General features: G+C 40.9%; 2 protein-coding genes across 6 annotated transcripts in view; one reads left to right on the plus strand and one right to left on the minus strand.

The window, feature by feature from the left end:
- LOC108029739 (calcitonin gene-related peptide type 1 receptor) overlaps window positions 1-11,494 on the plus strand; it is a 31,487-nt gene extending 19,993 nt beyond the window's left edge. The window contains exons 4-11 of one of the 3 annotated variants that reach the window (XM_050887198.1): window positions 599-705; window positions 784-875; window positions 2,098-2,224; window positions 2,304-2,530; window positions 3,005-3,181; window positions 3,507-3,630; window positions 8,162-8,290; window positions 8,560-11,494. In XM_050887198.1, coding sequence (XP_050743155.1) covers window positions 599-705; window positions 784-875; window positions 2,098-2,224; window positions 2,304-2,530; window positions 3,005-3,181; window positions 3,507-3,630; window positions 8,162-8,290; window positions 8,560-8,568 — 992 coding nt within the window. In that variant the 3' untranslated portion in view covers window positions 8,569-11,494. Of the gene's footprint in view, window positions 1-598; window positions 706-783; window positions 876-2,097; window positions 2,225-2,303; window positions 2,531-3,004; window positions 3,182-3,506; window positions 3,631-3,737; window positions 4,153-8,161; window positions 8,291-8,559 lie in introns of those variants that run through there. The other 2 variants (XM_017102225.3, XM_050887199.1) reach the window with 2 other exon arrangements.
- A 1,384-nt stretch (window positions 11,495-12,878) lies between these two features.
- Window positions 12,879-20,069, minus strand: LOC108029756 (PDZ and LIM domain protein 7). Of its 3 annotated transcripts, XM_017102256.3 has the most exons (6): window positions 19,302-20,069; window positions 17,502-17,653; window positions 17,300-17,391; window positions 15,015-15,754; window positions 13,917-13,984; window positions 12,879-13,861 (listed from the first exon to the last, which is right to left on the minus strand). In XM_017102256.3, exons 1-6 carry the CDS (start codon window positions 19,506-19,508, stop codon window positions 13,774-13,776), a joined length of 1,347 nt encoding a protein of 448 aa, XP_016957745.1. In that variant the 5' UTR covers window positions 19,509-20,069; the 3' UTR covers window positions 12,879-13,773. The 3 variants fall into 3 exon arrangements, with proteins under 3 accessions (XP_016957745.1, XP_016957743.1, XP_016957744.1); XM_017102254.2 differs by lacking the exons at window positions 12,879-13,861; window positions 13,917-13,984; window positions 15,015-15,754 and adding exons at window positions 16,181-16,505; window positions 16,624-16,796 and having other exon boundaries at window positions 19,302-20,035; XM_017102255.3 differs by lacking the exons at window positions 12,879-13,861; window positions 13,917-13,984; window positions 15,015-15,754; window positions 19,302-20,069 and adding exons at window positions 16,181-16,505; window positions 16,624-16,796 and having other exon boundaries at window positions 17,502-17,832.
- Between the last annotated feature and the right edge of the window lie 746 nt (window positions 20,070-20,815).

Below are 20,815 nucleotides of genomic sequence, written 5' to 3' on the forward strand. Positions count from 1 at the left end.
ATTCACCTGCGAAACCCACCACAGAAATGTTCCTGCACTTTTTCGACAAGCGCCAGTCGGCAAATTGCACTGAAAACTTGGTAACTCGCAATCGAACAGCTCTCGACATGCCACAGGCAAAGAAAGTTTTTGTCACGACCGCGGCTTGATTCGACTAGAAAAAACACATGACCTGAACAACAGCAGAATGATTATACAATTTTAAATTCATACAACAATTTGATATGGTTATATTTCGAATGGCAACCGCAACTTGTTCGCGGTTAGCTTGGTGGCAGCTGCAATAAATAATGGTTAATACAATTTAATTCTCCGTCCCACCGCAAAATGTAAATAAGAGCCGGAATATTTACCGAACGGTCAATCATAAAATCACACTTATTTAGCAAGTATAAATATTTGTGTAGTGCCGGATTAAGTGAAATGTTTGCAGAAAAAAGCAAATTGGTTTAGTTCAATAATCGTATTAACATTTGTTTAAAAGGTGTTAAAAGTGTAGTAGGCTCCACACTCGGTTATTTATAATTACAAATATTGAAGGGAATTACATTTTTTGTTTACTGTAAATTAATATAATAACACGCTTAATTTTTAACAGGATATGCCCACAAGGAGTGTGGCCTCGATGGCGAGTGGTTCAAGCATCCGCAGACCAATAAAACATGGTCCAACTACACAACCTGCGTAAATCTCGACGACCTCGAGGTAAGCTGATCCTGTGCTCTTGTCCAGATTACGATTAATTAACAAGGATACTGTATATCCGTGTATTTATACCTCCAGTGGAGGCACAGTGTAAACCTGATCTACGAGGTTGGCTACGGCACCTCGCTGCTGGCCATTCTCCTGTCCCTGGGCATATTGGGATATTTCAAGTAAGTATCAGTAGGGACTGTCCCCACTCCTTCGTCTTGGCCGCAAGTTGACGGCTTCGATTGGAGCAAGAAAAAGCACTCCTGGGTAATGAGGCCCGCTGGTCGTTATACTACGAGTTATATGATGATGACTGGCGCCGAAAACGGAATTTATTGACGGCAAACAAATGCGACAGTGGCTTTATCAAGTACCAACCTGGGTTCTGGCCCAAATGCTCATTGCACTCACTTAACGCGGCACAATTGACCCCGGAAATGGGAAAGTGCTTTGTCTCCCTCCCCAGTTGTGTCTGCTCTCGGGGACCCGGAGCAGGATATCGATTAATTTCCCAGTGCCTGCAGACCAATTAGTGCTCGGTTTGTTTATCACTCATTCCCATTCGGATAGATACGGGCTAAGGATAAGGAAGGGGCAGGCAGAGGGGGATGCTACAGAAAGGACGACCGACTGACAGAAGTGTTTTAAATTGTGTGCCAACGGCAAATAAAATGGGGCCAGCGACGTGTGGGAATTTGGACCGCCCTAAAAAGTGGATAATTAAAAGTTTAATGTCAAAGAAGCGTGACCAAGTGAATGGCAAACCAGAAACCCTCCCCGGAAAACACATCCTCTTTAAACAGTCGTAATGAATTTCAATTTAAATCAACTTTTATTGAGAAATTAAGTCATGGTGTCTGAAATGGGAGAAAACCTTTTTTCTTAATTAATTAATAAAAAAAAACTGGCTGACATTTGCCCACTTGAATATGTTTAAATTTATTTATTTATATAATATTTCTAAAATACCGATAATTCTAATTAAAGCAGTTTTATAAAATGCAAACAATTTTTAATAACAAAAATATTAATATATTTGTTTGCCTGGCAAAACTGAGTTTAGCTTACCTGTTGAAGAAATGTTTCTCATTTCCAATTTCAAAAATTTAAATAAAGATAAAAAGGTGAATGTGATAATAGAATGCAATCTAATCCTTCGAATTGATTTGCTTTGAAGGAATCGAATTAAAATTCAGTTTTGACAATTGAGCAAAAGAGAAATGGAAAATGGAAATGAACCTTGGACTTTTTTCGAGCAGACTTTTTCAGCCTGTTCCGCCCTATCAAAACTTTTTCTTTGGCCCCAGCCAAATGCAAATTGGTCAATGGACAAACTTGCAATTGTTGGCCGACAAAAAGAACCACAATTTCCCGCCCAAAGTAATTTGTCTTTCGATTGCCCAGAACCCTGAAGTGCGCCCGCATCACGCTGCACATGAACCTGTTCGCTTCCTTTGCGGCCAACAACTCGCTGTGGTTGGTCTGGTACCTGCTGGTCATGCCGAATACGGAGCTGCTGCATCACAGTCCGGTAAGTGGGCGCACCTGGCGAATGCCTAGCTGCGATTCAACTTCGGTTTCCGATCTCCGCATTCCGTGGGATTCCCCAGATGCGCTGCGTGGTGCTACACATCACTTTGCACTATTTCCTGCTGTCGAACTACTCGTGGATGCTCTGCGAGGGATTCTATCTGCACACCGTCCTGGTGGCCGCGTTCATTTCCGAGAAGAGGCTGGTCAAATGGCTGATCGCCTTCGGCTGGGGCTCTCCGGCCATCGTCATATTCGTCTACAGCATGGCTCGCGGTCTGGGCGGCACGCCCGAGGACCATATGCAGTAAGTGAATAATTAATTGGAGTGCATTACACACAGAAAAATAATAATTTACTACCATAGGCAAATAGTCATTTGTAATATTTAGCCCTAAACAGACTTAAGGTATAACAGACATGGGGCTTGAAACCAATTTCTAATTCTATTTTAGCTGTCTAAGAGTATGCACGAAAAAAGTCGTCTCTCCGAATTAATTCATTGTAACCGCGTGGTGAAATTTTAATGTTGCAAGCTTTTAGACAGCTTAAAAAATATTTAATCATATTGTTATTACAAAATAAATTTTTCGGACGGAAAATGATTTTTTTAGGCTCACTCGCAAAAATCGAATGAACACGTTAGCAATAACCGAATAGTTTACCGATTTTTCCATGTGTGGTAAAAATATTCAGTACGACCGATGCTTTGCAAAATGCTAATCAAATCAATCAGCAATTCACCAACTGACTCATCTCGAATTCCTCGCCCACCCTGCAGCTGCTGGATGAGCCAAACCGACTACGATAACATTCTGGTGGTGCCTGTGTGTATATCCATGTTCCTCAACCTACTGTTCCTGTGCAATATTGTGCGAGTGGTCCTCCTGAAGCTAAATGCTCCGGCCAGTATTCAGGGCAGCTGCGGTCCATCGCGAACCATTTTGCAGGCCTTTCGGTAAGTTTTCCCTGCCCTCGAGGTATCTCCAGCCCCCAAAAAATATCTGGTGAGGCTGAAGCGTTTGTAACCGAAAAGGAGAACTCTGGACTGGCCCACTGGGCGAATGCGTAATTATATTTTGTTCGCCTTGTATTTATCGTAGCGTGCTCCTCTTTAAAACTCTCCCCCCAGGCATCAGCTCTTTTATTGTTTATTCGCTCTGCACTTGGAAGTTTGGTTCATTTTACATTTTAAATTACGCATACGCCGCGTTGACTTGCATGTTAATACGCACGGAAAAAGAAAACATGGCATTATAACTCACCCGCCCATCCTGTTTTAGGGCCACGCTGCTTTTGGTTCCTCTGCTCGGCCTCCAGTACATCGTAACGCCGTTTCGTCCTGCACCCGGACATCCCTGGGAGAATACATACGAAATCATCTCGGCGTTTACGGCCTCGTTTCAAGTAAGTAAAATGTTTTCGTTCCTGCTCTCGTTTTTCCGGCTTTTGTTTTGCACGCTCTCATAAAATCACTTTACGACTCTGAGCTGGCTAAAAAGTTATTATGTTAGTTCGCCCCATGGATCCACCACTGGGAATGCAAATAAGCCAGAATAACTGAAATGCCAAACAGCTACCCCAGTTCATTAGACCCTGGGTCTGCTCAAATCAATAATGAAAATACACGCCATGTGGAATTTCCGCCATTGGCATTTGGCTTGGTCACAGTATATTAAATTGCTGGACGAGATTGGAGCACAACTTCCCCGGAAAAATGTAGCAAGTTGAGCGTGAAATGCACTCCAGGACGCAGGAGCTCGTAAAAGCAGCTCGAGCTTGTCCCCCGGCCAAGTCAGTCCCGATAGAGCAGCATTAAGAGTCAGTTAACACATTCTTCTTGGCCGCAACTTAAAGACTACGCAGATCTTGTAGGTTAGGTCCCTAAAAAATATTGTCACACTGTTGCTCTATTAAAATTTTACCAGTCGCAGCTTGAATAATTTACTTATATTTATATAAAATAAAGTTATTTATATATTGAGATTGGATAAAAAGCTTAACTGTTTTCAAATGTATATTTGAAAATTTTTAACGTTGCCAGAAAACGTACATTTCCTTAAACAAACATAGATTGATTGTCACGAAATTTAAGAGGCTTTGTAGCATATCACGAATGATTCTAGCAGCAGCGAAAAGGTAATAATGATCATTAAAGTTACAAAGTTGGGTATCATATAAAGTTGTATGCTAAAGTCATATCGAATCAAATAAAGGCTATCCAGATTTAAACATTAGTTTTGATTATTAAATTTAACTGAGCAAGTATTTAATCGAAAGGGAATTTCTTTTATAATTTTAAGAACATTGGAATATTATTATAAACAGCCAATCAAAATATGTAGCATGACGACCGGACCCGATCGCTTACCCACCATGTCCAACGTTGAAAGCGCTTTCAATTTGTTGTATTATTGGCTGTAATTTTGTTTATGAATTGTAAAACTGCATTTCAATTGACTGTAGAAAGAATTGGGAAAAACACTTCCAGGGGCTCAAGCACTTGCTCTCATTTTGAGATTGCTCATTGCATTACAAATTATTTGATTACACTAGTATTTTGGATAATTTAAATTACTTTACTTCTTTAACTTTACTTTTACTTTAAATTTAGTTGTTTAATTTAGTTTTAAGTTTATAGGAATTTAAAGATTTTAAATTTAAATTATGTTGCTTTAACTAGAATTGATAGGCATGGGCCTGCCCACTTGTGCACTTTCAGCAGAGGGCTGCACTGTGGTGTGTATGTATTTGTGATACAGGGTGCACTGAGAAAAGCTGATGGAACTGCCGACGATCCCGATGGTGCGCTTTATGGACTTTTTCCAAGAAAACTGAAACCACGAGAAGGAGTAACTCGTCTTCTGAGAATTTTCCTCGACGCTGATGATCACGTTGTTGCGCTTTAGGGACTTTTTTCTAGGAAAACTGGAGTCAAGAGAAGGAGTACCACGACTTCCAAGAATTTTGCACGATTCCAGGAAAACAGGAACCACCTGAAGGAGTATCTCGATTTCCCAGAATTCTGTTTGTTTATTCAACGGCAAGGTTGCCGTGGTTGCCTGGTGAAAGAAGACCTTCAAAAAGGCTGGGGATGTCCGATATTTTTCACGATTTTGGCTTTGGTAGAAATCTGGGTTTGGTTCAAACACTGATGAAAATATGTTTTAGCGAGAACGATCCTTACACGGCCAAAGTTCAAAACGTAAAAGAGCGAAACATCGAGATGCGCCAGTCAGCAAGGCTTGGCTATTGAAAATTGTGGGACCAGAGTTGCTTAGGAATACCTATCGAACGCGTCTTTTTAATGTTGGAAATTGGGAAATTTAGGAACTTTGCTCTGCCATTTTAATATTTGGCGGCAACTTCAAATCCTAGGAATTTTTTAATGGATGTGGAAAATTTAAAAGTTGACAATATAAACGACAAGCGCCCTACAGCTTAAAAGACACACTAGCTAGACATCTGCAAAAATCTGTTCATGAGCAGCCGAAAACATTAGGAAAATCCATTATCTTGCGAATAAACATTAAATCTTGGGTGTGCCTAAGCTGCAGTTCAGCCCTCGCCTGCTTTCTCTATTGCCTGAGCCACTTTCGTCAGTGTCAATCGGTTGATCAAATCTTTTATTCGCTAGTGGAAATTTTAAAGCCAGCCGCAGAGACTTCTCTTTTGCCTTTGTGCTGTTTATTTATTTTTTATTGTCTTGTTTCCCGTTGCCTTATTTGCAGCAAAGACTGCAAAGTTTTGCCGCTGAACTCGGTGGTTGCATATAATTTGGATTTATTGTGGCAGCAGTGGTGATGATGTCGACAGTCGTAAAAGATTTCCCGCAAGTTTTAAGCTCCGGAAAGAATATCAAATAATTTTGAGTCGGAAACAGGGGATTTGCAGTGGAGTGAGAAGGAAAAGCTCGAAACTACTTAGTCGACGATGAGAATTTATATGCATGTAAACGTGTTTGTTTGGTTGTTTTCGTGCCGAAATCAGAAACTTGCTGCAGTTGCAAGCTTTCCACAGAGATTTTTCTGTGTTTTCCCAGCGGGATTAGGGACATTTTGTATTTAACAGATGTGCAGACCAACACGTTCTACTTTAATTGAATTAAAAACTTGCGCTTCGCAGAAAGCTGAAGTGAAAAACAAACGTCAGTTGCCAAAATAAAAGTGCTACTAAAATGCTTGGAACGCTTTCATGGACTTGACTTCTATCCAGATGTTCTTAATCAGCTAATTGACTTTTATAAGCTGTTCAGCTAGCTGGGAAAGATGGTTTTTAAAACTAAATCTAGTTAGTAATGACCAAGTCTGTAATTAAGCAAGAGTAAACTTTAGGGAAACTTTAGGAAGTCCCATAAAAAATTCTGAAAACATTAATCCGCTACAAACTTTTTTTTAGAAGCACATTTAATAAATGGCTAAAACTGCAAAACAAAAAAGATTAGTCAAAACAGAAGCTTAATAAATGGGATAAAAGTGAAGAAGAAGACAACGCAGAAAGGGAAGAAAATAAATGAACAAATACACCAAAGTCCAGTTTACATATTGGGTTGTATTGTGCTCTACACATAGTACACGTAGTGCATCCGTTTTGTGGTCCAGCGTATTCCGGAACCCAACCAACTAAATAGCAACAAACCATAACGAACAGGAACAAGACGGTTTAATTACAATGTGTGCAGAAGCATCATAACATAACAGTTTTAGCCTCCGAGATGGCAGCTAACTTTAAAAAATAAGTCATTTACCTTTTCACCTCATTCAAGAGTTAATCTTAACTTTAGGACTTTAAATTATAAAAATGCAGAGTTTTTGAAACGTCCGTGATTATAAAGGATGTAGTAAACTAACAGTTTTTTTAATTGATCGATGATTATTGGTAAGCATTGGTGACAGCTGAATTTATGATTTTACCCAGCCTCTAAGCTGAATTTACTGTAGAGAGGATGAGGAGCCTAGTGATTTTCGGTTGTTCATCAATTTAAATAATAAAAAAATAACTATTATGACCCCAATTATCCTTAGTACTCTAAAAGAGCTCCGATTTTCTTAGAAATATAATTTTTGAATCCAACAGTGATACCAGCCAGGTATCGACAATCACTTCAAGTGGAACTTAAGTTCTTTTCTTGCAATCAAACAACAAATGACTTACTAGCAATATGCTGTGAAGCAGCTATCCCCATTTTTGTCATGGAAGGCAGGTAGAGTAGTAAGTGGATGGCAACTGCGGCTGATTGAGTCCATGATGGGCCTCCGTGAGTAGTGGCAATCAAAAGAAGCCCGCTCCGAACTGCTAACCAGAAATCCAGGCAGTCAATGCACGTACCCGGCCATACATTAAATATTTACATATATATATGGCCCACACAAATGCCGGCTGCGACAATCAGGCAGAAAGTGGCAGGACAAATGGCAACAGTGGGATCGGATCGGGGTGGACGGGCGAGCGAAGGACTTACGGCTCGTTATAGTGGTCGTCCGACAGGCGAAATGAATACCGAGCCATTTCGGTGGCAGGGCGGGGAATAACCAAAGGAACAAGCAAAAATGTATTTTGTATTGTATTAGGACCAACCGACGAACAACGGGAAAGGAGCGGTAGAAAAAGGCGTATACCGACGGTCGGTATACCGTGGAAAATCATTTTTCGCTTAAAACGAAATTATATTTTTAGTAGTTTGGCACTGCTAGCGTGTTTTTCTATAAGGTGATTTTTACAAAGTCACTGGGGCCTTCAAGACACTAGATAGAACCACTTTAAGTGTCTAAGAGTGTTTTTATTTCGTCCACATAATTCAAAAGGTATGCACAACATGACACCCACTTTCAGGGTAGAAGAAGGAGCAAAGTAGAGGCATTGTAATAAGGACAACCACGATAAGCCCCGGCGATAATTTGGTCTGCTCGCTCATTCTAGACATATTCTACTTTTGCAGGGTCTGTGCGTGGCCACTTTGTTCTGCTTCTTCAACGGAGAGGTGATTGCCCAAATGAAGCGCAAGTGGCGGATGATGTGCTTCAGCAACCGACCGCGGACCAATTCCTACACAGCCACTCAGGTCTCGGTAAGATTTATACTAAAAGCTTCACATGCTTTTCTCCATCCTTTCTCTCTACTAATTATGTACCACGGGTTACGGCGCGTAAGAGTAATGCAGCAGCACTAGCACACTTAAGCACTCACATATTATTGGCCTATAGATACGCCTTAATCGCATGTAACTAAAAAAAATAGTACAAATAGTAAATATGAAAACAGAAAGATTATATAGGACAGTTACAGAACCGACGCACCGTTGCCAACTGGCCAACCACCATGATAGCAAATTCTCAGTTCTTTTGATTGTAGTTCGTTCGCTGCGGACCGCCACTGCCAGGAGAGGAGAAGGTATGACTAAAGGACATGTCGGCCAAGCGACGAGCCTCCTCGGGCCCCCATAACCACCACCCCCCTGGCCAACAGTCGCCCTCGGAGCAGCAGAGAGCTCGCAGCCAGAGCCTGGTGGGTTCGTCGTCCTTCCTCGAGGACTTGCGCGGCCGGATGCCGTTCCTAAAGCGCCGCCAAACCATCGACAACTCCCGCCAGAGCCAGCCACTTATGGAGGAGAGGGAATCCGCTGGCGGAGGTTCGCTTCCCCTGGCCAAGCCCGGGTTGGGAGCAGGTGCCGCCGATAGGCCGACAATGATGAGGACCATCGCGGAGGATGTTGCCGAAGCAGGCACGGTAGCCACTACCGACGTAGAAGCAGGAGCCACTGGAGCGGAGGAGGAGAACCATTCCAACGGCATGGGCACTGTCATCGTTCGCATGGAGAGAGCTGGCCAACAGCACATGGCCGATGAGGCGCTTTAGATTAACCTCTTCGAGTCACACAACATCTCATAGTTTAAGCCACCGTTATACCTAAACCAAAACAGGTCAAGAACCCGCAACCCCACCAAAAGCAACAGCCCATTAAACAAAGTTATTATCGCAAGGGGTGTTTCTGAAATTCCTGGGGCCTACAAATAATATTTCGAGTGTCTTTTAGTGGGCAGACAGCTACAGCACAATTGTTGGTTCATCTACGTACTGCAGTTCTTTAATGTTTAAAAAAACAAGAAGCCGAAGTTTGTGTACCCTTACAGTTATAAGAAATGATCAACTTTAGTAACACTATGTAAAGTTTTTAAGGATTGTTGCTGACATCAGTAAAATTAAAAAAAAATCGTTTCTTTCTTTTTTAAGACCATTTTTATGACATCTGTATGTTAGAGTGGTCCGACTTTTATTAAATTGAATTATAGGAAGAAGAAATTATATTCCCAATATTATAAGATAATATGTCAAAGCTATAATTTGTTTCATATTATTTTCCCACCAATTTTCCGATCGTTCCTATGACAGCTATATGATAAAGTCCTCCGATTTAAATAAAATTTAATTCGAAATTAAGAACTAACTAAATGTTATTTCCAAGCTTAGGAGCCTATATTGTAAAAAACACCAAAGATACAATTTTTTCAAAATTTTCGACTAATGTTTCTATGGCAGCTATATGATAAAGTCGTCCGATTTTGATAAAATTTTATTCGAAATTCAAAACCAATTAAAAAATGTTATTTTCAAGCGTAGGAGGTTATATGTTAAAAAACACCGAAGATATAATTTTTCATATTACTTTACCACTAATTTTCCGATTGTTCCTATGGGGCTATATGATAAAGTCGTCCGATTTTGATAAAATTTAATTCGAAATTCCAAGCTTAGAAAGGTATATGTTAAAAAACACCGAAAATATAATTTTTTTTAATTTTTTCCCCGACAGTTCCTATGGAAGCTAGAAGATAAAGTTGTCCGATCCAGCTGGTTCCGACTTATATACTACCTGCAATAGAAAGAAGACTTTTGGGAAAGTTTCAGCACGACAGCTTTAAAACTGAGAGACTAGTTTGCGTAGAAACGGACAGACAGACGGACAGACGGACATGGCTACGCTGATCAGGAATATATATACTATGGGGTCGGAAACGTCTCCTTTACTGCATTGCAAACTTCTGACTGAAATCATTATACTGCAAGGGTATAAAAAGTAAAAGTAAAATTACTGACAATACTAATACTTCTGCGTTTTCAAAAACAACAATTTAACAACACTTTTTATACCCGTTACTCGTAGAGTAGAATGGTATACTAGATTTGTCGGAAAGTATGTCAAAGGCGGAAGGAAGCGTTTCCGACAAACCAAACTAAATATATTCTTGATCAGAACACTAGCCGAGTCCAGTCATGTCCGTTTGTCAGCCTGTCTGTACGTCCGTATGAGTGCTGAGATCTTGGAAACTACAAAAGCTACAATGTTGGGATTTGGTATGTAGATTCTTGAGCTTCAGCAGGGTGCCACGCCCATTCTTACGCCCACAAATCACCTCAGCACTAGAAACCTAGTTCTCACATTTTTTAATATTTTGAAAAAATTAAAATGATATTATGTTCTTTCCATTAATACCCAAAAATGATTGAAATAGGACGATACTTTTAAAAGATGGGCCAAATATATTCAATATTTTGCAAATTCAATTGAGGTTGCCCACCACATGCAGCAAATCAGCCATTTTCACCAATACGCCACTAGCCGCTAGAGACGCCACCAGTTGGTGCTTTATGCGTGGTGGGGCTAGCAAAACACAGATTTCCTGGAAATTCCATCACTCTTGCACTCATTTTATCTGCGTAACGGGTATCCAATAGTCGATGACATCGATTTAAGAAAAGCTTATAAATTCATGACCACCACTTAAATTGTAGAAAACTATTAAAAATTGTTTAAGGCCGTTCAGCAAAACCTAACGATGTTAAAGAAATCTGCGAAAATTGCATAGCATACTTTCAGACACCCGAAATATTGTTGAGAAACCTCTGCACAACTTCTTAGACACCCAGAACAAATTCCTTCGTCGGAAAGGCAAACATTTATTTCGCTACGGCATGCACATGCTAAGTGTGAGGTTCAAGTAGTATATTTCCCGGCTTTCCTTGGTTTTTCCAGAATGAAAATGCGACCCTCTTGAACGAGAACATATTTATTGTACCTATGACTGTAAGAATTTATGTGGATATTAAATATCATTGTTGTCTTAAATGTAAAGTGTACTCTAGGACTAGTCACCAACCCCTTCCCACATATATCTCTCTCTGTGGTAAGCTGAGCTTTCTGGCAATCGCTTTTAGTGTGTCTATGAATGTACGCAAAAGTAATAACATTTTAAATATATGTATGTTTACTGAACGTTTCCGAGTTTCACTGGCTTGCTCTGCTCGGCTAATTAGTCAACTTTCAGTTTGTTTAATGAATCTGGGATACGTCTGTCAGCAACAGCAGGAACCACATCACCCTAACCTAATGCTCATTTAATGAATGCCACTTGAAGTGAGTTCTCCACCTTCTGTTTTCTAAGTACGTTGTCCAGGTCAGCCGAGTTCCATTTAATCCAAAGCAGTTTGTGCAACAAGTTGAAGCCTAATTTATGTTGTGCCTTACTGCTATAAGTTGGAATATGGTGTAATAGCAGTGGGTATTTTACTAGGGTATCCAAAAAACTACAAACTTAAAGTTTAAAATTACGGGTAGGTATTTGAATTTTTCTAATTGATGTTGTTTAAAAAAAGATAGTTCCGCTTACATTTTACCAGTGAACCAGTGGTATGGAAATTATTATTTTATGAGGAACCCCATATTCCTTATAATTCTTTAACAGGTGAGTAGGACAGTGGTTCCAGTAATACACAATTCAAATTTAAAAGACTTTACAGGACAATTTCTTTTTGCTTTTTTTAAAGTAATAGTAACTAAGAAACGCCCAAGTCGAGCTTAAATAAAGACTAATTACCTCTTAAGGCATGGCATAATGATTTATGAGCAGTACCAAAAGTCATAAAGTTTTATATTTATTTTTTTCCCTTCTCGAAATGTGTCAGCTTTCCCCACGTAAACTTTGCGGCAGCCTGGCTGAAAATGCATTCTGGCCAGCCAGGACACTCAACTGCAACAAAGCTCGTTGCAGTGCTGTCAACATTTGCTGACACTTATTGAGGATTGTCCGTTGAGGTCTGGCTCTGGTTTGGCCATTTCCGTTGGTGGTTTTTTAATGGCGTCCCTGCAAGTGGGTGGAGGTAGCTGTGACTGCAGTGATACTGGGTTTGTATGGCAGACACGTGTCCCCGCTGTTTCCCCGTTGTGCGGCACAATGTTTTATGCATGTAAAGTGTGTGCGATAAGTGGCAGTTTCACATCGTGCACTATCACACTCCTGTCCCAGAAACTCATAATTCTACGGATTATTCGCGCCCGAAAGCACGGAGAACCTGATGCTGTTTGCAGCCCAGGTTGATGGGGCTCATTCGCCACGTACGCCCGCCCAAAAAACGTTTCACATCAGCCAGCAGGCAAATGAGCTGTTTAATTCCGGAGCTGTTTGTTTTCGTAGCTGCCATCGAAGGAAAATCCCACAGAAGGGAAAACATTTGTGTTATGCAAACTAGCAAGTATCTTGATTACTTACCGACTTAATGTCGCATGCTTTTGCCAACGATTACCTTGAAGTTGCGTTATAGTTTTGAAATGGAAGTGGAAAACTATTCACTCGAACATTTAAAGTAAAACCCAGGGTATATTGTATTCGAATACACTTTCCGGTAAACTATTTAATAAAAAACTTTCCCCAACCTGAAAAAATATTCATAACAATTTGAAAGAAGATTCTATAACTAAACCAAAATTATATAAATAGGGTAGAAAATAGTTTTTTTAAGCTCGATAAAGAGTCATTGAAAGCAAAGCGTACTACTAAGTTGTGCCTATACTAATTAGTGAATCAACATTTCAGCAAATATTTTTAAACAACCTAGCTTACACTTCAACCTAAAATACAATTTATAAAATCGTTTATTTTTGAAAAGATAAAACGAACTTGGCTGACTTTTGAGTGATACTTGGGCAAAAGCCCTAAAAACAAAGGTAAATTTCAAGGAATTTTTGGCATCGTCATCGCCGTCCTTCTACCCTGCGTGACTCGCACGTCCTGTTGTCGGAGGATAAGTGCATTCCGTTGGCCCTCAGACGGAATTTATGGTGCGGTGGGTCGGGTCACAAATAATGCATAAACCTGGCAAGTTGCAAGTGCCAGTTGAAGAGCTTGGTGTGGTCTGGCTTGGGACTGGGTTTTGGTTTTGTCTTGATTTTGACTCTGGTTGCGCGTTTGACTTGACAGTGATTTTTCGGCATCCGGGAGAGTGCACTTTAATTAAAAATTTTGCCCCACCGAAAGGCTGGGTGTGAAGTGGGCTTGAATAGAGTTTCGCATACGCCTGGGTGTGCGGCTTTTAATTGAAGCGCTGCTGAAGTTGGGGCTGCTGTTGTCGCCTGTGTATTTGCATAATGAACTCAATTAAAAGTTGGCCGCTTCACACCCACCCTCCGATGTCGGGCTGTTCGCCCCTCTGGGTTAGACTTAAGCTAATGTCAGGAACTGTTTAACGAGGGGTTGGCTCCTTGACGCCTCTGTGAATTTACTCCTTTTTGTCCTTGAGCAGCAGCTGCATTCGCTGTCCCACCAGTCCCAGTGGCTTTCGAGCCACCAAATGGCACGTGGATTGCCTGAAAAATGTGGGTGTTAGCCTGGAATGTATGTGTGTCCCGATTCTTAACTCACTTGTATATTATTTTCTTACGGTCCGCCCAGGGCCAAGACCGCTCCAGCTTATCCAGTCTAAAGAGCAGCTGTAAGTAGTTATAACATTATGACGTTGTCTATCTACCCGAAAATTATTGGGTATTTAAAACTTGAATATTAATAAAAATATTGTTTTAAAAGGTAAATTCTTTCAACTACTGGCGAATAAAGTACACTACTAAAATTTATAGTTCCTCAAAAATATTTACTAAGCTTAGAACTAACAAAAAAAAGCCATAAACAACGTGAACTCGAAATGGTTATCTAGTAGTAACCAAATGGTATACTTTACTATAATAATACTATAATTTGGTTCCCGACCATTTGATTTTAAAAAAGAAAAGATTGGTTTTTTTCGATCGCCGATTGGTAATCTAATTTCATTATACCCTCTGCAAGGGTATAATGATTTCAGTCAGCGCAATGATTTGCAACGCAGTGAAGGAAACGTTTAAGACCCCATAAAGTATATATACTCGTATTCTTGAACAGCGTCACTAGACGAAGCGATCTAGCCATGTCCGTCTGTCCGTCCGTCTGCCGGTCCGTTTCAACGCAAACTAGTCTCTCAGTTTTAAAGCTATCGGGCTGAAACTACCACTAAGTTTCCGATTGTTCCTATATGATAAAGTCGTTCGATATTAATAAAATTTAATTCGAAATTCAGAACTAATTTAAAAATGTTATATCCAAGCTTAGAAAGGTATATGTTAAAAAACACCAAAGGTATAATTTTTTTTTAATATTTTCCCCGATAGTTCCTATGGAAGATATAAGATATAGTTTATGGGGTCGGAAACTTCTCCTTCACTGCGTTGCAAACTTCTGATTGAAATTATTATACCCTCTGCAAGGGTATAAAAATTATTTACTAAAGTTGATTATTTCTTATAACTGCAAGGGTATACAAACTTCGGCTTGCCGAAGTTAACTTCCTTTCTTGTTTTTTATATAAAAGCTGTTTAATTCAGAATAATCAATGATGTATTAATTGGTTTTTATGCAAATGCTTCAATTATTATTATGGTACTGCTACTACTGTCTCAGTAGGCTGTTTGAAACAAGAGTTCCCATTACCTTTTGTGTCTGGCCCTCAGCAGACTCTTGAGAAGGTGCCAGTGGTGTGGGCGTAGTCGGGCGCACTCTTGGGGGCTCAGGCTCCGGGAACGGCGCCTTCTCCCTCAGCTGCTTCTCCTGAGGCATGTCCTTCGTCTGATGCCCCACTGTCAGTTCACCTTCGGCCTCGGCATCGTTAATACGCAGCTTGGGCACATTGCGCAGATTCCAGGTGTAGGAGGTGTTCAAGAAGTCGCTGTCATCTTCGTCCTCAGTGGGGGAATATGTATCCTCGGCTGGTGCCGCCGGGAGTTTCATAAAGTAAACCGTGCTGGCAAGCTCCTTCTCGTCATCGGATTCCGTGTCATCGCTTGCCTCATTTACCGGATAATTGGCTTCCGATGCATAATCCGATTCCGGTGTGACATCCTTCAGCAGCTTTGATTGCTTGCCACCTTTGGGGACATCCTCCCGCTCATCATCGTCCCCCTGCATCTGCAATAAATCATCCTCGTCACTTTCGGTGGCACCCGCCTGCTCCACATCCTTCAACTCGAAGTCAAAGGCATCCTCGTCGTAGGAGAACTTTCGCTGCACATAGGCCTCCTCGTCCTCGTCCACCTCCGACTCACTCATCCGCCCAAAGCTCTGCGACACGGTGGCCAAGGTGGAGCATAGGATTTTCGGTATTTCGGCTATGGCCGACAGCTTTCGTTGCATCTCCAGAAGGCGCATCTCGATGGAGCTGGCTCGGATGCGTCCTAAATGAAATCCATCAGTGGCAGATCATTTCAGGGTTTTTAAGGGACTTTGACTTTATTAAAGTAACAAATACGGACACAAAGTATTCGATATTATGTACAAGAGTGCACAGAAAAAAAGGGACACAAACCGAAAAAAAATTGTATCGGAGATATTAAACGATTCAATCAAACCACATTCAATCAATTATTTCATGATTTTATTATTATTTAATTGTAAATAAAATGTAACCCAACTACGTTGATAATAAGAAATTTAAAACGAGTACTCAAAAGAAATAATATTATATTACTTCTAATGTAATTATTTAATCCACAATATGTTTTTAACTTCACAAATTAAAATTCAGTATTTAAAAATATGAATCCTGATAATTTTCGAACGGCTTGTTCTCCTTTTAAAAAATAAAATATAAACATTTTCGGTTCATATAAAGATGTAAAAACATCGAAAAATTAAGAGAAATTTATTTTAAAACTTTTATTTATAGCATAAATGTTAAATTCGATCTCGATTCGATCTCCTCTATTCTGACTGTTCTCCATTTGAAAATTATATTACATTTCAGTACAGAATTAAGGGTGCGGGGTTAAGCCGGTTAGCTTGGAACTCGGCTCCTCACTTGGCCTTGGAGGCACTGGGCAGGGCCATCAGCATGTTCTCGATAGTGTTGCTGCGCAGCTCCTGGTTGTCGCCCACCTCCGCGAAGAAGCGCCGGATGTTTCGGATGATGCGATGGTGGGGCAGCTCCTGGATCGCGGGGACACAACACGAGGGCGGAGAACACGGCGGAAAATGGAAAACGGAAAACGGAATAGGTTAATTTCGATGGCGGAGTTGTTGGCATGCAATCGTGTGGTTGGTTCACCTGCTCCTCCTCGTCGGACGACTCGTCCTCGCTGAGCTCAATGACCACCTCGTTGCCCTCGTCGTCCAGCTGGGTTTTGGTTTTCTTTTTCTTGGGCTTCGGCGGCTCCGGGGGGTCTTGCCACATTATCGGATGCCAACAACGCGAGCCAAGCAGGGGGGTTGGGTGGAAGTCTACAAAAAGATACAAAGCCAAGTGAGAACGGGGCTGCCCAGAAACACAAGGGACCTGAAATCCGGTATTCTTTTTCAGCCTGGTCTAAACTGTTGTTTTTAAACAGATCGTACCCTATTATTATTTTTATTGAATTCTTAAAGGATCTTAAATGTTTTTAAGTATTTCATTCCAGTAACTCACGTCAAGTATAACAACCATTTTACCTTGATCAAAAAACATTTTTATTAAATTTGTGGAGGGGTGTACCAAATAAAGTTTGTTATAATCTTATGATATTGATTCAAAAATTCAGGTTTGAAAAATATCACAAACTAAAAAGTAAGTATCCAAAAATTACGCAAATGAACTGGGCTTTAAATTTAAAATGTTATTTTGATATTTATAGTAATAATGAACTGTTATATTCATATCACTATTTTCTGAGCAGTCAGGGACGGGAATTGTGTGCTCTGGGGTGCCATGCAAACAGAGTTAACACCGGGCGGCTGTAAGTACTCACCACTGGGCGGCGGCAAAGGCTTCGGAACCCGCATCACAATCGACTTCTCCTCTCCGGCCTCGAACTGGCCCATGGGATCGTCCTCCTCCATGCTGCGGGGAACGGGAATGGAGAGCAGACAGTAGTTTGCTCATTACATAAGTTAAACGGTCGCAAAGCCTCCCAGACACACCGCGAGCCAAGTGCATCTGGGGCAACCTACTTGCGCAGCAGGAAATGTATCTTCTTGGGCGTCGAGTTGATTTTCTCGTGGGCCTGGGACAGTGTCAGCTCCGAAGCGTCCTCCTCGTTTATCTCGAGTATGATGTCGCCCAGGCGAATGCCCGCTTTATCGGCCAGGCCGCTGGGGGTCACCTACAAGGACCAAAGGACGTCGATTGAAACCGAAAGCGTAGCGATGCCGAAACCCCGTCAGGTCCTTTCACTTTCCGCAGATCAAAGAGCCGCAAAAACCGCACGCTGCGAGTTTCGAGGCGCAAATGAATGGATATCTGCGCACTTCGAGTTTAGGTTCAAAAAGTTTACGCGATGCGCGAACGACAGATACAGATGACATGTATACGATGTGAGCTGACTGAACGGCTGCTCCCAAAAGAAAAGACCCGAAATAATGAAAAACCATAAAACAGACACATTGCGGCACTTTTAATATGCCAGACTCGACTTGGTAGGTTCCCTCGGAATAAAATCTTTTACGCCCAAACATTTAGTATTTTTTCTTTGCAATAAAAAATCTAAAAAAAATTAAGTCAATATATTTTTCATTAATTGTATCGAATAGAGAGCTTTCCTTCGTTTAAGTACTGGTTACTAACAAGGTAGGATTTTCCCTTTAGTAACAACCCGAGCACCGAGTTCATCAAACTCTTTATTCGTTGTCCTCAAAATGAATAAAAATTCAAAAACAAACAAGCGAAAAAAGAACTGATATTCTTCTTTCAGACTAAACGCGAAACGTCAAAAGTAAAATGTTGCACAAAAGCCAAAAGCAATACTAATAGTTTCGTCTTATGGCAAATCACTTTGCATACATATACGATACAGTGCGTGTCATCTTTCTAAGTCCCACATATGTATAGAAAAGGCAAGAACTATTTTGTTAAAACTGATAGTTAAATTGACCAATAGTTGTCATACCACTACTTATTTTCCGATTTTTAAAACAGTTTCTTTCTCTATATTATATCTTTTATGCCTCCCGCCGTTTGCATTGCGCACAAGTATATGAAGAAGTAGGGGAACGCGGCTAACCCAAATATTGTGCATTCACTCGAGACTCAAGTGAGCCGAAAAGAGCCTCTGGGGAGACGAGCCACGCCAACTGAAAAGCTAGAAACGACTTAAAGACTGAAGACTTGGGGCAGAAGACGGGGAGCGGCAGGTGCAGATGCCAGAAACAATAAAATGTTCGCATCTATTTGGCGGCAGCCAATTTGCATTCGATGCGACTTCGTCATAGCATAATTGGAATTCAAATTTGACGTGGGTTGGGTTGTTGTCGTTCTGGCCCGGGACCAAAAATTGGAAACAATGACGGAACCTCAATTGCAGCGCGGGAGGTGCTACAGTATGGCTTCTGTATCTAAAACGTAGGCCGGCAATTTTATTTTCTAATATATTGAATATTGAACGTGCTAAGTACTTTTTAATTAGTTCTATCCGTATACTAAGTAATTATGTTTTCTCTTTGTATGGTTATATTGCCATTGGCATGAGCATTAAATCGATCGCGTCGTGTTCTTGTTCTTATTCCATTACATTTCCAAGAACCAAAATATTAGTTTGGTATTTCGAAATAAGGCTGTTACTTAATACAAAAACTGCATTGCTTTCTATTGTTATGTTATGGGTAGGGCACAATTTGTTTTTATGAGATGTTTGACTGTATGAACAAAATTGCTTCACTGGAACCAGATGGTTCCGTTCTCAAGCACCCACCACCATCCCGACCCCAGCTCGGTGGCAATCTCAGCCATAACCAGTAACCACAGCCCCAACTCACCTGGAAGACCGTCAGCGGCATGTGGAACTCCGCTCCGCCGGTGATGAGGAATCCCCACCTGCTGTCGTCCTTGGTGGCATACGCCTCAGAGTCGACATCGAGGGCGGGAAAGCCGTCCGTGTCGCCGATGCCGCAGGACACCTTGATGATGGGTGCCTTCGCCTTTGTCTCCGGCACCGAAAAGAGAAGTCCCAGTGGCTCCGGCATTGTTATTTGTTTACCCGTACTCTTCCGAAGAGACCCCGGATCTCTTCACACTGGTTTTATTTATAGACTCGCACTCTTGCCGGCGGCACCCTTGCCTTTCTATTTTCTACTTTCTATTGCTCTTTTCCGCGAAACTTTTAGTTGCTCTTTTCGCTATGGCAGTTCTTGCTTTCCCGATTGCTTGTTTGCGTTCGCCTGTCAAAATTCCGCCCGTGCAAAAATATTATTCCAATTTGCCGGCTTTTTGACACAACCTCAACTTCGCTTACTTTCCGACTTCTGTTCGACTGTTCGACTACTTGAACACTTGAACTTTGGCCAATTCTCCGACTTATATAATCAGCAGTCACGCATTGCACAATCCGAATCTCATTAAATCTTGGTCTGCCAAGTGCTGAAAATTACGGAAACTCCGAAAATTTCGAATAACCAAGACCCCAACTATGAAAGATAATTATAGAGAGTGTATTTAACGCTTTTTTGCCTTTTCTACTTTTGTTTTTTGTGCTTCTTTTCACCACCACACGACTGCACTCGACTTGGGCAACTAAAATAATTTTCGAGAAGTTTTCCTTTGTGGCTGCATCTTTTCCATTCGGCCCGTTCTCTCTCGCATTTTTTCTCCTCCTCTTGGTTTGTTTTCCTTTTTTAGATAATGTGCCGCCGCAGAACTGTTGCAGTTTTTTGTTGCTTTCCACCAAGCTGAAAAGTATTTTTCCTAATGATTTAAACCCTTTTAAACATGAAGAGCTAAGTATATTATGAAGTATGGGAATGAGAGCTTAACCTGTTGCTAGAACTATTAAACTTTACCTGACTACAACTTAAAGCCTCGTAAACGTAAAGTCCGTAATGAGAATTCTTGAAGAAAATAACAGATGTTGCACATTTTTATTTCTTTGGGAAATCAAAGGCTATTTACACGCTACTCACATCTAAGCTTGTGACAAAAATCAATAAATATGGATTACCTTAAATAAGCTAGATAAACCTCGCCGTACTACAAGCATTAATCATATTATCACACATAATAATAAAATGGCGAAATTGACAAAATCGATGCCTGGGGCAATCGGGAAAACATCGTATCTCATCTACTTCCTCATTTATTTGTTAAAGCCATTGGTGTTCGACTTCATCCGGGAACCTGTCAACGCCCAAGTATCAAACCCAAATAAGCAACTTGAACGTGCCAAGCTCACAAGCAAAGTATTCCGCTTGTCAAATAAACAAGAATGGAAAATCAGAATTCGATGGGAAAGAAACTTCAAGAGAAAGCCCACAGCAGGTCACACACACCTGATAAA

The sequence above is a fragment of the Drosophila biarmipes genome, chromosome 2R (genome assembly GCF_025231255.1).
Source record: "Drosophila biarmipes strain raj3 chromosome 2R, RU_DBia_V1.1, whole genome shotgun sequence".
NCBI classification, from domain to species: domain Eukaryota; kingdom Metazoa; phylum Arthropoda; class Insecta; order Diptera; family Drosophilidae; genus Drosophila; species Drosophila biarmipes.